We start from the raw sequence: 13,837 nt of genomic DNA, 5'->3' as shown, positions 1-13,837 counted from the left end.
TTTGTTCCTAAAGAGTTGCACTCCCTGTTGACTCTTTAGAATTGGTCTCACCTGTGTAGAATTACACATCCTAATAGAACTGCATACCCCTCCTAACCTTTCTTAAGAATATCCCATAATGGGAAAATTAAATCTCAATATATTTTTCATGGTTTCCAAATATTTTTGATTTTAGACTTTTCAAAAATTATTTTTGAATTGCACTACTTAAGGATGTGTTTTGTGGCCTCCCAAAAAACAATAATGAATATGTATTTTTTTCCAATGGTGAAAATGTACTTTGTGTTGTCAGAGCTGAGAAGGCATCTGCCAGGTGGGCAACTAAAATAGAACAATCCCTGGGGGTTGTATACCTAAAAGAACACATCTTGTTTTGATGCCTGAGAACAGATACATAGCAGAATATTCTGTCTTGATTCTTGGAGGTGGTGGAGAGTGAAATCATTCAGAAAATGTAGAATATGCTTTTGCAGGAGCCCGTTGAATCAATAACACATCGTACATTTGGTTCTCCATTATCATTCGATATCCAAAATTCCTCAACTGGTCCAGACTTACCATTACTGTGAACAGTACTACATATGGATTGATGAGATGTCGGTACCTTCTTTGCATTTGATTGAATCTGAATTGTTTTTTCTGTTTCAGAACCGTTGACCAATCTTCCTACATTGTCTGCTTGGGACTGTATCAGCTCTCAATGTCCAACCCTAATTCGGTGTGCTCTACAGTCAAAAGAATAATTTACAACACTCTCTACACTGGCACAGCATCACTTGGCGACATTCTGCTGTTGGAGTTGAACACTGCAGTGAACTTCACTGATTTCATCATGCCCATCTGCCTGCCAAACTCCACTATCAATTTTCCATCTGGGTTAAACTGCTGGGTCACAGGCTGGGGTGACATTGCCAGTTCAAGTGAGTGTGGTTGTGGGCTCAGGTAACAATGACACCAAGGAGTGTTAAAATTATCAGTCAAATAATTGTTCTGCTGCTAAAATCTGATTGTAAACTGAAGGCCATAAGGAAGTATCCAGCTTGAACCAAGTCAACATTCCATCCGTCAGAGATTGATCAAATGAATACTACTGAATCAAGTAATAGCAACATATTCTGTTAAACAGATATTAATATTACTTCAATGCTACTATTCCAATCCTCAAAAAAAAGGAAGAAAGAACTTGGGCCTGATGTATTATGGGTAGTTCACAATCCACAAAGTACAAATTGTGCACCAACTAGTTTGTAAACAACATTTTGGATGCAGCTGAAGTACTAGTCAGTGGCATCATGAAATGTGTATTGACAGAGGTTGGCAAAATGGTCATATGTGGCACGCATTCACCTCTGTTTGATGGGAGGGTACATAGAAGCATTTCTCTGAAATTCAGAGGTGCTCGAGTCTTCAGGAGGTCAGTGGTGCATGCAGATTGTGAGGGCCAGTTTTTTTGTATGAGGCTTGGTGCGATTGCCCTATTTGCAACATATAACAGAAGCCAAAACAAACTACATTACCCAGAGAGACACTAAACTCTCACAATATTGACAATGGTGATGCACATCTTAGGTCCATTATGCCTGAAACACGAAGGTAAGTTAACATGTGTAGCTCCACTCACCGGCAGGTCTACCGCGACACCTAAGTGTAAATCTCCACTTTTTGCCTTTATCTTTTCCAAGTGGAGATTTACACCACACTTCTACTTCTACATCTGGGTGTAAATCTCCACTTTTTACTATTCATCATTTCCGAGTGGAGATTTGCTCCACAATCCTAGTGAAAAGTTAGACTTCAGAGTCTCCACCCCTTCAAACAAGACTCCTATGGCTGCATTCACAAGTGTAAAATTTCTACAGGTACCTTTCCTCCTGTTTCTAGAGATCTCTGTCCCAAAGAGAGCTCTCCATGTAGGAAAATGTAGGGCAATTTAATAAAGAGATCCAGATTAGGAGGACACTCCTTCTTCCTCAAAGTCTATAAACGCCTCCCAAAAAAGTTCAAAACTTATCTTTTTTAAATTCCCTAACATTAATTTTTATTAGTATGTGGTTGATGTTCAGCACTAGGACATCAGTGTGCATTGGAGACTTTAAAATAAAGAAACATTAAAATACTGTTCAACAGTTTTAACCTAGGACTAGCTGAAGAAAATGATACAATACACTTCCTTGTAAAATTTTATTTTTCTAATTATAAATGAATTTAAATATAATTTGTTTTAAAAATAATATTTATCGCACAATACTTTAAAATTAGAATCCCCAAGCAACATTAACAGTTCTATTTTCATTTATTTGCTAAAACAACATGGTCTAACATTATGTTTTAATTAGGCCTGGTGTGAAATGCCGTTCCGCTCACGGAGTTTGAGGAGTTTTTCCGACTCCATGCTTCTGAGCTTGTTTCTTGCTTGCGCTTGCCAACACTAAGTTGGTGAGCAAAACAAATCTTACTCCAGACCACCTACTGGTGAGATTTCTCAACACAGGCACCCGCTGATGGCCACTACCACTCGCATTGAGAAACCTTCAGTTCACGTTGAGGAAGCTGCCACTCAATTAGAACATCTACTCGAGCAGCAGAAAGAAACAGCGCCCTTGTGTGCTTTACATTGTGCCATTCAGTCTGATTTTCCAGCACAGGACAAACACCCGGCTTACAAATCAGCGTGAACGGCACAACCCAATGTACTTCGCTGCTTGTGGAACTCCACGTAGCGCAACATAGATTTTTCGTCACTACACAGAGTTCCGCTACGCGGAACTCTGTGAAATCCACTCAGGTCTAGTTTTAACTTTATTTTATTCGTATTAGAAGTTTTACAGTAAGTTACCCCATGGCGGTCACCACTTGGTAGTTATATTTAGGACTGTACTTCCATAGAAAATGAGTTTTTTGTGTTGCTAATAACTTTGGTGCTGTTTGACAAATCTTCACAAAACTTTCCAAAATATGCTCCTTTTGCCTAGTTTGCACAAGGATCATTTCAGGCTGATTGGTCAGGCGGGGGCTGAGAAATAAGGGGGTGCCTAAACACGTTTTCCTCATAAGAGCTTTAGATACAACTACAGCCTAAGCCATTGAATGGACTTACACTGAATTTGTTAGAAAGCTGGATTGTTTTTTGTAAGGGTGGGCGGAATTTGCGGAGATGCCTTCCGCAAAATTCCGCGAAATGGCAAGAAATCTCCGTGAACATGCAGAATTTTGCGTGCTCGCGGAGATTTTGCTGCGCCCGTTGTAATTTATGCAGGGTCACTCTCAGGGAGTCAGGGGTAGACGAGCTTCCTTCTTTAACATCTGTTGCCATTTATTTATGTATGAACCAGAGTTATCGCGGAGGTTGCATGCATGGGTCTTGAACAACGCCCAACTTTTGAGTAAAATAAATGCCACTCTGGTGCAGCATCCCTCATACATCTCAAAATTAGAACGGAATGTATCTTGGCCATCATGTCGATGTCAGGGTTGTGGGTCTGGGACATTGAAAGTCATGACCGTGAAGGTGTTTGAATGCTCTACAATATCAACCCCAAATGTTTGTGGAACATTTATTGTGCACTAAAGTTGAGAAACAGAATGAGTATGTAAACGCAAGCAAGCATGTGCCATTAATTCACATTGATTTTTTATTTTGAAAAAAAACGATTTAATGTACTGCATAATACATACCAAATCGAGGAAATGTACTGAACATACATGAATACATTCCAATGCAGTGACGATGCTCGTTTCATACTTAAATGATATGTTAAGCAATCCTTTCCACTGAAATAAAATGTAAGCTAAGGTCGCGCGTCACCAGGTCTGCCACCGCTAACAACGTGGCTGCCTGACTGCAGTGCACAATCATGACCCCATCCCGTATCCAACCCCCACCCAGAACCAGTCCCCCAGAGTAGTGGGCAAATGCCGGGAATATGCCACCATTTCTTTCCAAACGGACGGAGCTTCAATGCGAGTTCACATCATCACATGCCTCTTGTTTATGAGAGTCAGAGGCCGATCAGAGCAGCAGATGAGGAGAAAGCAGCCTCCTGGTCACAGGAACTGCTTGGTTTATAATCTGTAAGTGATTCCTGGTGAGGTTTAATATTACCTCATGCCCCCGAATTCCGTTCCGCTGCGGATCGCAGAAGTATTTGTATTTGTATTTGTAATTGAACTTATACCGCGCAACTATCACCCAACGGGTATCTTGGCGCTCAGACTGTGATGGAGAAAAACTTCTGAACTAACAAAGTGTGTAGCAGCAGTGACAGAAGGAACAAAGGAAGATAGAAGGCGGATACCGATCAAGGAAATGGGAGATTAGGAGGCCATATGCCCTCCCCTGGGAAAGAGCCAGGTCTTCAAACTTCGCCTGAAATCCATCAAGGAGTTAGCCTGTCTAATATTCAGGGGGAGTTCATTCCAAAGTCGCGGAGCCACTATACTAAAGGCCCTACCTCCCATCCTGGCCTTCTTGATCCTACCAGTGTTTAGCAAGAAGGCATTTGATGAACGGAGAGTCCTTTGAGGCTTGTACCAGGATATTTTCTCCTGTAGAGTGGTAGGGCCAAGACCGTGTGCCGCTCTGTAGACAATGCACAGGGATTTAAATTTAGCCCTTTCCACCATGGGAAGCCAATGAAGTTCTTGAAGCGCCAGCGTGGTTGAGGAGCCACGTTTCCTATTCAGCGCCAGTTTGGCTGCCATAGACTGGACCCTCTGCAAACTCTGATAGATGTAAAGAGGAGCTCCTAGATACAGAGAGTTGCAGTAGTCCAGCCTACTTAAGATGATACTACGAACCACCACAGGTCTTTTCTCCACAGGCAGGAGAGGTAGAATCTTCCGTAGGGCTTTCATGAGAGCACAGCACACTCCCACTGTTTTTTTAGCTCGAGTGGCCATCTGTAGATCATTGTCAAACATGACCCCCAGATTCCGCACCGTTGTCACTGGAACAGTGGGTTCCCCATCTGGGGCCATTCTGAGCTCAAAAGGCACGTCTCTTACTCCCGCTGGGGGGCAGTAGAGCACCTCAGTTTTGCCTCCGTTGAATTGCAGTGAGTTAGCCCTGAGCCAGTCCGAGGTCTGACGCATACACTTTTGGAAATCTTCCATATTCAAAGCTCCTTTGCCCTCCAGTGAGAACACTAGTTGGGTATCGTCCGCGTAGTTAATAAGATCGATCCCATACGCTTTGATAATAGGAATTAATGGCTGCAAATAAATGTTGAAGAGGATCGGGCTGATAGCCGATCCCTGAGGAACCCCATGTTCCATCAAGGTCTTACCGGAGGTAAAAGGGGGCAGAGAGACCACCTGTTGTCTCCCTGTGAGATAGGATTGTATCCATCTCAAGGCACATCCCTTCACTCCCAGATACTCCAGCCTATTCAACAGAATTTGGTGGTTTACCGTATCGAAAGCGGCTGACATGTCTAAGAGGACCAAAACTGACGAAAGGCCTCTGTCAGCCCGCATCCGAAGGTTATCCAGCGCCGTGACCAGGGCTGTCTCCGTTCCGTGACCTGGTCTAAAGCCAAACTGGCTCTTATCCAGGAGATGGAACTCCTCCAGATACCCAGAGAGAGATCTGCTCACTACCTTTTCAATAATCTTTATAGGAAAAGGCAGCAGAGAGATGGGTCTGAAACTAGCAGGATCTCCTAGGTCCAGAGAGGGCTTCTTTAGCAGTGGTCTAACTACTGCCAGCTTCCAGGTTTCAGGCACCACCCCTTCCTCCAAAGATTGGCAACATATCTGCCACAGCCGAGGGAACAGAGCCGACGCATGCTCTTTCCAGATCTTATTGGGTAGGGGGTCTAATGGAGACCCGGACCTCACATTCTGTGCATAGTTGTTGAACAACTCATTAGTGAGAGGTATAAAATGCTCCAGTGAGGTTACCATCCCTTGTTCTTCCGGGGACATTTGTCCATTATCATTTAGAGGAGAGGGGCTACACATATTTAACCCCCCTACAATTTTTGCGATTTTCTCCTCGAAATGAGATGCGATTCTGTCGCATAGCGCCTGTGACGTGACCACTTTATTTCCCACACTAGTGGGATTAGAGAGGTCTCTAATGATCTTAAAAAGGGCTCTGGTGCTATTTGGTGCCGACAGAATGGAGTTGATGAAAAAGTCCGTCTTGGCCTTAGCCATTAACTCTTTATACTGAGCTTGTACCCTTTTATAGGCCACTTTATCCTGCTCAGCATAGAGCCTGCGCCATTTTCTTTCCGCCTGTCGACAGGATCTACGTTTTACGCTCAGCTCTTCAGTGTACCATGGTGCAGAATGTTTTAGTCTGGCCTTCAGGTGTTTCAGAGGAACATGCTGATCTAGTACACCGAGGATATAATTCTGATACAAACGATAATTCACGGCCACTGACTCATGCGGATCAAAAGGAGGCAAATTTTGAAAAAGTGGCTCAGCCCTGCTCCTCATGAGTTTTGCCCATTCTCTCCCCATACGATGAGTAACCGGTGGGGGTCTAGTGGTTTTTCCATCAGGTATACAGATCCGAAACTGGATCAGCGAATGATCGGTCCAAGTCTGGGGTAGAATATTAACCACCTCAGTTTCGTTGAGATCAGCAAACAGGAGATCCAGAATGTGCCCTCCTTGATGGGTAGGTTGCTGGACCAACTGATGCAGGCTAAGACTCTCACAGGTTTCCATGAGATCTCTTAGGTGACCATCTAAGGCACCATTCTCCCACATGTTGAAATCCCCCAGGAGCAACATTCTTGAGTGAGTTAGTGACTGGGCCGCAATAACATCCAGGAGCGCTTGATACTGTGTGTTGGAGCTTGGGGGTCTGTAGCAGACCATCCCTGTAAGGAGCCTCCCTCTCTGTTCTTGTAGGGAGAAACCCAGTAGCTCGATACCCGCCACCTCATCCACCTCAAACGGGGCAAAGCCCCAGATATCCTTAAACATCACCCCGACCCCTCCACCCCGTCCAGTAACTCTGGGCTTGTGAAAGATCTTATAGCCCTCCGGGCAAGCAAGCCCTAGTTCTACCGTGGAGTCGTTACTGCACCATGTCTCCGTGAGGAATAACACATCCAAGTGCAGATCCTCCACCATATTAAAGACTTCCTGATGATGTTTTGCCAAGGACCTGCAGTTAATCAGGCCACACTTAAGGACCAGGCTGGTCTGTGGTGTCACAGTACCTTTCTTCCCCCCACTGACCCTGTTCCTTATGACCAATAGTTGCTCCCTAGTATATTTAACTGATCTTACCCCGATTCCCGCATCGTGACTGGTGCTGGGTGCGACCGAGGCGCGGACGGGCGCAGACGGGCTGCGCGCTTGCATGGCCCCTCCTAAATAGAGGGTCTGCTGTGTCGAGTGAACCACTAGAGCGTCAACAAAAATGGCGGCGCTGAGGTGGCACCCGGAAGTGAGGACAATAATTTCTCAGCCGAACGTTGCTGGTGCTCTATCCCTCGCAAACGCGAGAGTGAATCAGATTTTTAAAGTGCGGGTAAGTGCATATATTTTGAAATTCTGTAACAGTCTTCAAGCTGCACACAGTTCACACAGTTCATAATTCATTAAAAACTTCTCCCAACCCCGATAAAAGCCCCACAGATAGTGCAATACAGGTATCGCAAACGCGCTCTCTTATCAGCCCAATCAATCCGTTTCACAGCGCAACACACATTAGTTAAAAGCAGTCTTAGGACTGCGCGCTTGCATGGCCCCTCCTAAATAGAGGGTCTGCTGTGTCGAGTGAACCACTAGAGCGTCAACAAAAATGGCGGCGCTGAGGTGGCAGAAGTTTCATCATTATCGCATTCCGCGTGGAACGCGAAAAAGACGAAATTTCGCAAGTTCCGCGAGCGGAACGGAATTTGACGCCCACCCCTAGTTTTTTGTGTAAATACATTCAGTAGTTTTTTGAGTGATTAATCCCTTGCGTACTTTGCCACTGGATTCAAGTTAGCCTGGCTGAAGAGGGTGTTACCCCGAAACCGGTCCCAGGATGCTTGTTTCCGGTTCAGGGAAGACATGGCTTGGCAGTTCTGGCTGGACTGTTCCCAGGAGGCACAGGGCCAAGACTGATTTGGATATAGCTTTATCTGAACTGGGGTGGCGAAGTGAGCTAAAGAATGATGATGGATTCAACCCAAATCTGTGACTGAGGGTGAGTATCCTAAACGTTTCAGTGATCTGTCAATCTTCTCCTTCTGTTTGCTCACTTAGAAAGGGTAGTGTAGAAGCAGGGTTGGCATCCCTCCTTGATTTAGGGTGGTTGTTATATTTATGCTATGCAACTGTTACAGGGATTCTGCTCAGGAATAAAACTATGCTTGGGACCATAGAACACCAGCATGTAGGAACTGAGTCACCATACCACCTCAGTATCTATCAGCCCGAGTCCGACTAGCTATAGTGCCTCACTTGCCTTCCTAACCTTTCAGAGAGACAAGTGATTTGGCACCCCAGAACATAACACTCGCGACCCTCTCAGAGATCGCGGTAACAGGACACACGCTTTCGCTCTCTCTCTCACTCATACAAGCCCACAATAAGATAAACAAGAGATGCAAAGGAAGTTTATAATATTTATTTAAACTATTGCACTCTAATATGCAGTATTTGCACCACAACTAGAAAACAAATGCATACCAAAAATATCGTTAAGATGGTTCCGCAACCATATACCAGAAAAACTCCCTGTCATATTATAAGACATATCAGCCTAAAGCCCTTACCCCACCTACAGAAGCTAAATGATTATATATAAAACATCTCTGGTATGAGGAGCGGACCCCGTACCTTAGCATACATAGATGGATGTTCTACATCTGGGAAACTGATAAAATGTACGGAACTCCAGCTTTCATTCCACAAAACTCTTGATCACTACGCATTAAATAACTCCTGTTAGAGGGGAGAATTGCTCGAATCGGGATTCCTTTTAAATAACAGGCCAAATTGGGCTTTGAAGCATCACAAACGTCATGGATTTTAACATGTTTACAGGCTAGTGAATGCCGACAGTAGATATGCATTCTTCTCCTGTAATAAAAACTACCCTATTGACACATTCACAATGATATGTAAAGGGAAGTGACTATAATTCTAATTCATAAATGAAGCTGCTTTCAAGGGTTTCATATCTACCTAGAGGGAAATGTTTCATGAAAGCTGTGAATTGAAATGTCGGGATGGGCAGAGAAATTACACCATGTATTATCCACACAGCTAAAGGAGTTTCAGCTATAGTGAATGGAAGTTGTTCCAATTTCTCTGAATGCAACATTGTGTAGATTTAGTTTTTCATGGCTATAAGTTGTTTGTGTGTTAAAATTAACGACAGGAACAAATCACGGCAATTCAAATAGTGCCATGGTACACACCCATTTTTAAGTGTTTGAAGTGTCCTGCTAAATTACATAATAGATCTAAGCTGACATTGTCCATGATACAATGCTGACATGTCATTCTGCACAATATCAATAACAGATGACACAATGTTGTTTAAATTGTAAATATGAGCAGACAGCGTATTAATACTATTATCAACAACAGCATGCACTTTACCCAATTATCTTGGTCAATTTCACTCAAACAAGAAGCAGCTTCCACTTGGATAATTTCCAAATCCAAATCCATATCCATAAATAAATCTTTTAGAACGTTGAGATTTTGAACCTAAAAGAAAATCTGACAAATTCATGTCTTCAGACAGGAGAGAAAGATATTGTTTTACTGCAGACAGTGTAGAGTGTTTCAACTATTGTTGACAACATTTTCCCACTGAATAGGTGGTAACAATACCAGAATGGGGTGATTGAGGATGTCACGTCTTGCTGATTTGAGCCCAGGTGTGGAATTAAGAAAACAAGCACGGCAACCATTAATATCCACCGGCTACAAAAACCACCTACCAGGACCTGAGAACAAGTAATTAAATGTGCTACTATGCACCATGCTATTTAACTGTTTTTCAGTGTAATTTGTCAATCTTTGCCAATTATCAAAGCCGGCATTAGAGGGAATGAGGCATCAATTTCTTTAATTTTTGCCAATCTCAAACAGATAGTCTGTTGGATCATTTCATTCAAGAACGTCATTTTTGTGTGGGAATTAAACAAGCTCTAAATGGAGTTTCTGTTCCCTGTACCTGCCAGGATTTTGTTACCCAAATCAATTTCAAATCAACGATGTCCTTTCAGTTATCATAAGCTTTAAGCGTTAACTGGCTGAGAAATGAAGCTTTATATATGAGCTTAGTCTGAGTAAGCATATATTTTTTGGGTGGGGTGGGAACTATTTTGAAATAATATGATGTGGGGTCTTAGGTGTCATATCCCGTTGAATATGTGAACTTGTCTTTTTGCTTTTTGGAACTCCCTTGTAGGGGAGCTGGGCAATGTTCCCATTATGTATAATTAAAATGTGGATGCTTACCACTGGCTCTGTGCAGAAAATGATTTCCATAATGATGATAATAAAACATATCAGCATAGTTAGCAGAATTAAGATATAGGTCTTCTGATTAAAAAAACAGTATAGTAGTCTGAAAGCACAGAATTTAGTTTTAAAATCCCAATCATCTGACACTAATCCCTGTACTATTACATCACCCATCTAAACAAATATGGTATCCTCAGGTTTCTGTAGTATGTCGAAAGGAACTTTACACCAAACAATCCCATCAGTCACTCGAATGGCTAAAATGGTGACGATGGACAAGTCTCGCTTCAGTTTATGCGAAGAAGAATGGGGGGGCTAACACCTCGTCCACTAGTTCTGTGGCAGAACGTTTTGGGAGGTAATGGCCATTGATTAACAGGAAAACATTGTCACAAATCTATTCCACATTCACAAAAAAAAACAAGGAGAGTATGATCCAGATATCTATCCACGGCGGGACTAGATAAGTGTGTTTCAACCATGAAATAAAAACACAAATCCGAGCTGGAGGCGGTTGGAAAACAAAAGAACTATCTGAAGAAAAATCATCTTGATTCATATAGTACACAAATGTGCTTAGTGGAAGACTGAGGGCTGTGACTCAGCAGTAAGATTTGAAAAATCCAATTGGGAAGGATTCACCTACAGTGGATCCATATAAATGACATCCACTGTAGAAACAGTTATCATTTCTGTCAGGTTGTCGTGGAGGACTCAGGCTCCCCTCCCCCAACCAGGGAGAATCAGCATTGGTGGTGATCATGGGCTGTGAGGGAAAGTCTTGGGGAAGTGTATGAACACTCTGTGGCAAACTACGAAGAATCTGCCACATGGTGTAGTTTGACATTTTTGATGGAGACAAGGCATTTGTCTTTAGAGCCAGGAAGCAGTGGTAAGATGAGAGTTCATGTACCTTGTATGCCAAGGACTTGAACAGGAGCACAGTACATTGGGCCGAATTACCTGCCACATTCTCGTGAAACAGATCTTCAACCTTTGGTAACCAGCCGGAATCTGTAGTTTGTTCTTCAGCCCTTGAAGAGAGAGTCATAGGCAAGTATCTGCTAGACTGGGCGTTATGGAACTTTTGTAGGTCCTGCAAGACACCACAATAATTATCCACATCAAAGGTCGCAGCAGCCGCCTCAATGTTTGGACCGCCAAGGGCAGAAACATACATTCTTATGCCAAAAAGTACTTCGCACGGTGTCCGCTCACCCAGAGATCTTTTGAGAAGGTTATAAAGTGCTTGTTGAACCCAGCAAGATGGTTCAAACAACCATGCCCTGTATCTAATACTCTAGCCATTAAGGACTGCTTTAAGACACAGTTAATTCTTCCCACAACAGAAGTGACCTCAGGCCTATATAGAGAAGAACAACACACCTGTACACCCCTGGACATCATTGAATCCCAGCACAATTTTGAGGCAAAAGCAGGAACCTGGCCTGAATGGAATGCACAGCATGCATAAGTCCCAATGAAAACGTGCAAGTTTTTAATAACGGTTCGAGCGGCAGCAGACAGCTGTGGCCAAATCCGAAGAAATCTAGAGCAGGAATCAACTGCACCTAAAATAAATTTGAACGCAGTATCCAAAATCAGTGGACCACAGTGATCAAGGTAAATACAGCCAAATGGCTTGTTGGAAATTAAAAGATCTGTCTACGGTGGATGAGACACAGTGGAGCCTTTAATTTCCTGACAAATGTCGCAACAAAGGGCATATTTTCTAGTCTGTTAGCATAAGCCTTGCCACCAATAACATTGTTGGAAGAGTGAAATAGTGGCTGCCACTCCTGCATGGACAGAAGCTACACCTTCATGGGTGACAACAATAAAAGCTTGCCTGTGACTTTCATTGGGAATCAGATGATCACCAATACCAGGAAATGGTTACTAAAGGAAAATTCTGGTCATTTAAATGATAAAAGAATATAGAAGGAAGACGCTTCTGTAAAGGGGTGCCATTTTTAATTGCATTAAAGGCAGCCAAGACAGCATTATCGATATGTGTTTTAGAGCATGTGACTGCTGTTATTTCAGCTGTGGCTAATGCAGATTTGGCTGCTTCATCAGCCAGAGAGTTCCCTAAGGCATGTGTTCCCACATGTTAATAACGCAATGTTTGCATGACATGAGTTTTGTGGAATCCAATCCTTAAGATCTTCACTTCAACCCAAAGCAGTTTTTTCTTGATTGCGCTACCCTTAGAATCTCTGAATTCATTTTGTCGTAAAAAATGTAAATTATCATTAAAGGACTGTACACAGTAATACGATACCCACACTATAAGTGTGGGGAATTCGGGATCTATATTTTCAAGTGCAAGAAGCAAAGCCTTCAGTTCAGCTAACTGCACAATGCAGTCTCCTAAAGACTGTGTGCAAGTTGTTTGAGGGTGGAAAATGCCATCCAACAGAGAAACAATAAAAATGGTGAATGCAGCAGAATACTGGTGCTTAGAACCTATGGGAAGTTGAGCTGAACCATCAGTGTAAATGATATATTTGTACTTATCAAGAGGTGAAACTGCAGAAGGAAATAAGTAAACATGCTCATACTGCAGATTTTCTAGTGTTTGTTAAGAAGGGTCAAAGACAAAGTCGACATCAACAGCTTTAAGAATGTAGCGCATTCTATCCATCTAGGATGGAGGGCATTAGTATCAGGTATGCTGGCTTTTGTGTGAGCCTCCAAGGTTGGCACTAGAGGAACTATAATGATGTGTTTTCCTTGAGCATGTGGCCACTCTTTGAGAATGGCCATCTGCACAGCAGTCAATATTTTGTCAGCAGAAACGTCTGTGCATATTAAAGAATAAAGTGATTTAATGCATTGTGCATATTCAGGTATGTATTTTTAAGTGTGTTTGGAGGCTGCAATTGCGCACATTTTTCCAGAAAATGAGGGAAAAGACACTTTCCCTCATTGGTAAGTTCATATCCCAAGAAAAGGACACTCAGAAACGCTATGTTGGATTTTTAAAGTTGAACTTGTAGCCAAGTTCAGCAAAACCTAATATTTTGTGATCAGCTCCGCCTAAGTGGTGGTTTAGTTTGTCGTCCATCAAGTAGATAATATCCATGTAGGACAGAGCATCAGGGTCAACCTCATTAGGATTTGACACAATCGTACTGTAAAAACTCCTGGGCTGTACTTATTGCCCATAGGAAGTCGTGGTTAGCGCATTTGGAAACCCAGGACGCTAAAGTCTGACCAACCATCGCTCTCAGGAGCCAATTTGTGACTGAAAAAGACGTTGGAAATGTCAAATATGATCTTGTATTTTTTACAGACTACATTGTCATTGAGTGCCGTACTATGTGTATTTTGCACTGGAAATGTTCATGTATGACTGTTTAAATGTCTATAGTCTGAGCCAACGCAATAGGAATGA

General features: G+C 42.8%; 1 protein-coding gene across 2 annotated transcripts in view; it reads left to right on the top strand.

Moving 5' to 3' along the window:
- The window catches only part of LOC146811663 (serine protease 27-like), a 275,582-nt gene that overhangs the window by 171,887 nt on the left and 89,858 nt on the right, over positions 1-13,837 (top strand). Inside the window, exons 4-5 of one of the 2 annotated variants that reach the window (XM_085618636.1) lie at positions 649-920; positions 9,786-10,019. In XM_085618636.1, coding sequence (XP_085474762.1) covers positions 649-920; positions 9,786-9,811 — 298 coding nt within the window. In that variant the 3' untranslated portion in view covers positions 9,812-10,019. Of the gene's footprint in view, positions 1-648; positions 921-9,785; positions 10,020-13,837 lie in introns of those variants that run through there. The other variant, XM_085618635.1, reaches the window with a different exon arrangement.

This window comes from Triturus cristatus, chromosome 7 (genome assembly GCF_964204655.1).
Source record: "Triturus cristatus chromosome 7, aTriCri1.1, whole genome shotgun sequence".
NCBI classification, from domain to species: domain Eukaryota; kingdom Metazoa; phylum Chordata; class Amphibia; order Caudata; family Salamandridae; genus Triturus; species Triturus cristatus.
The sequence above is the reverse complement of the archived record's forward strand: the minus strand, read 5'-3'. Positions and strand labels throughout refer to the sequence as shown.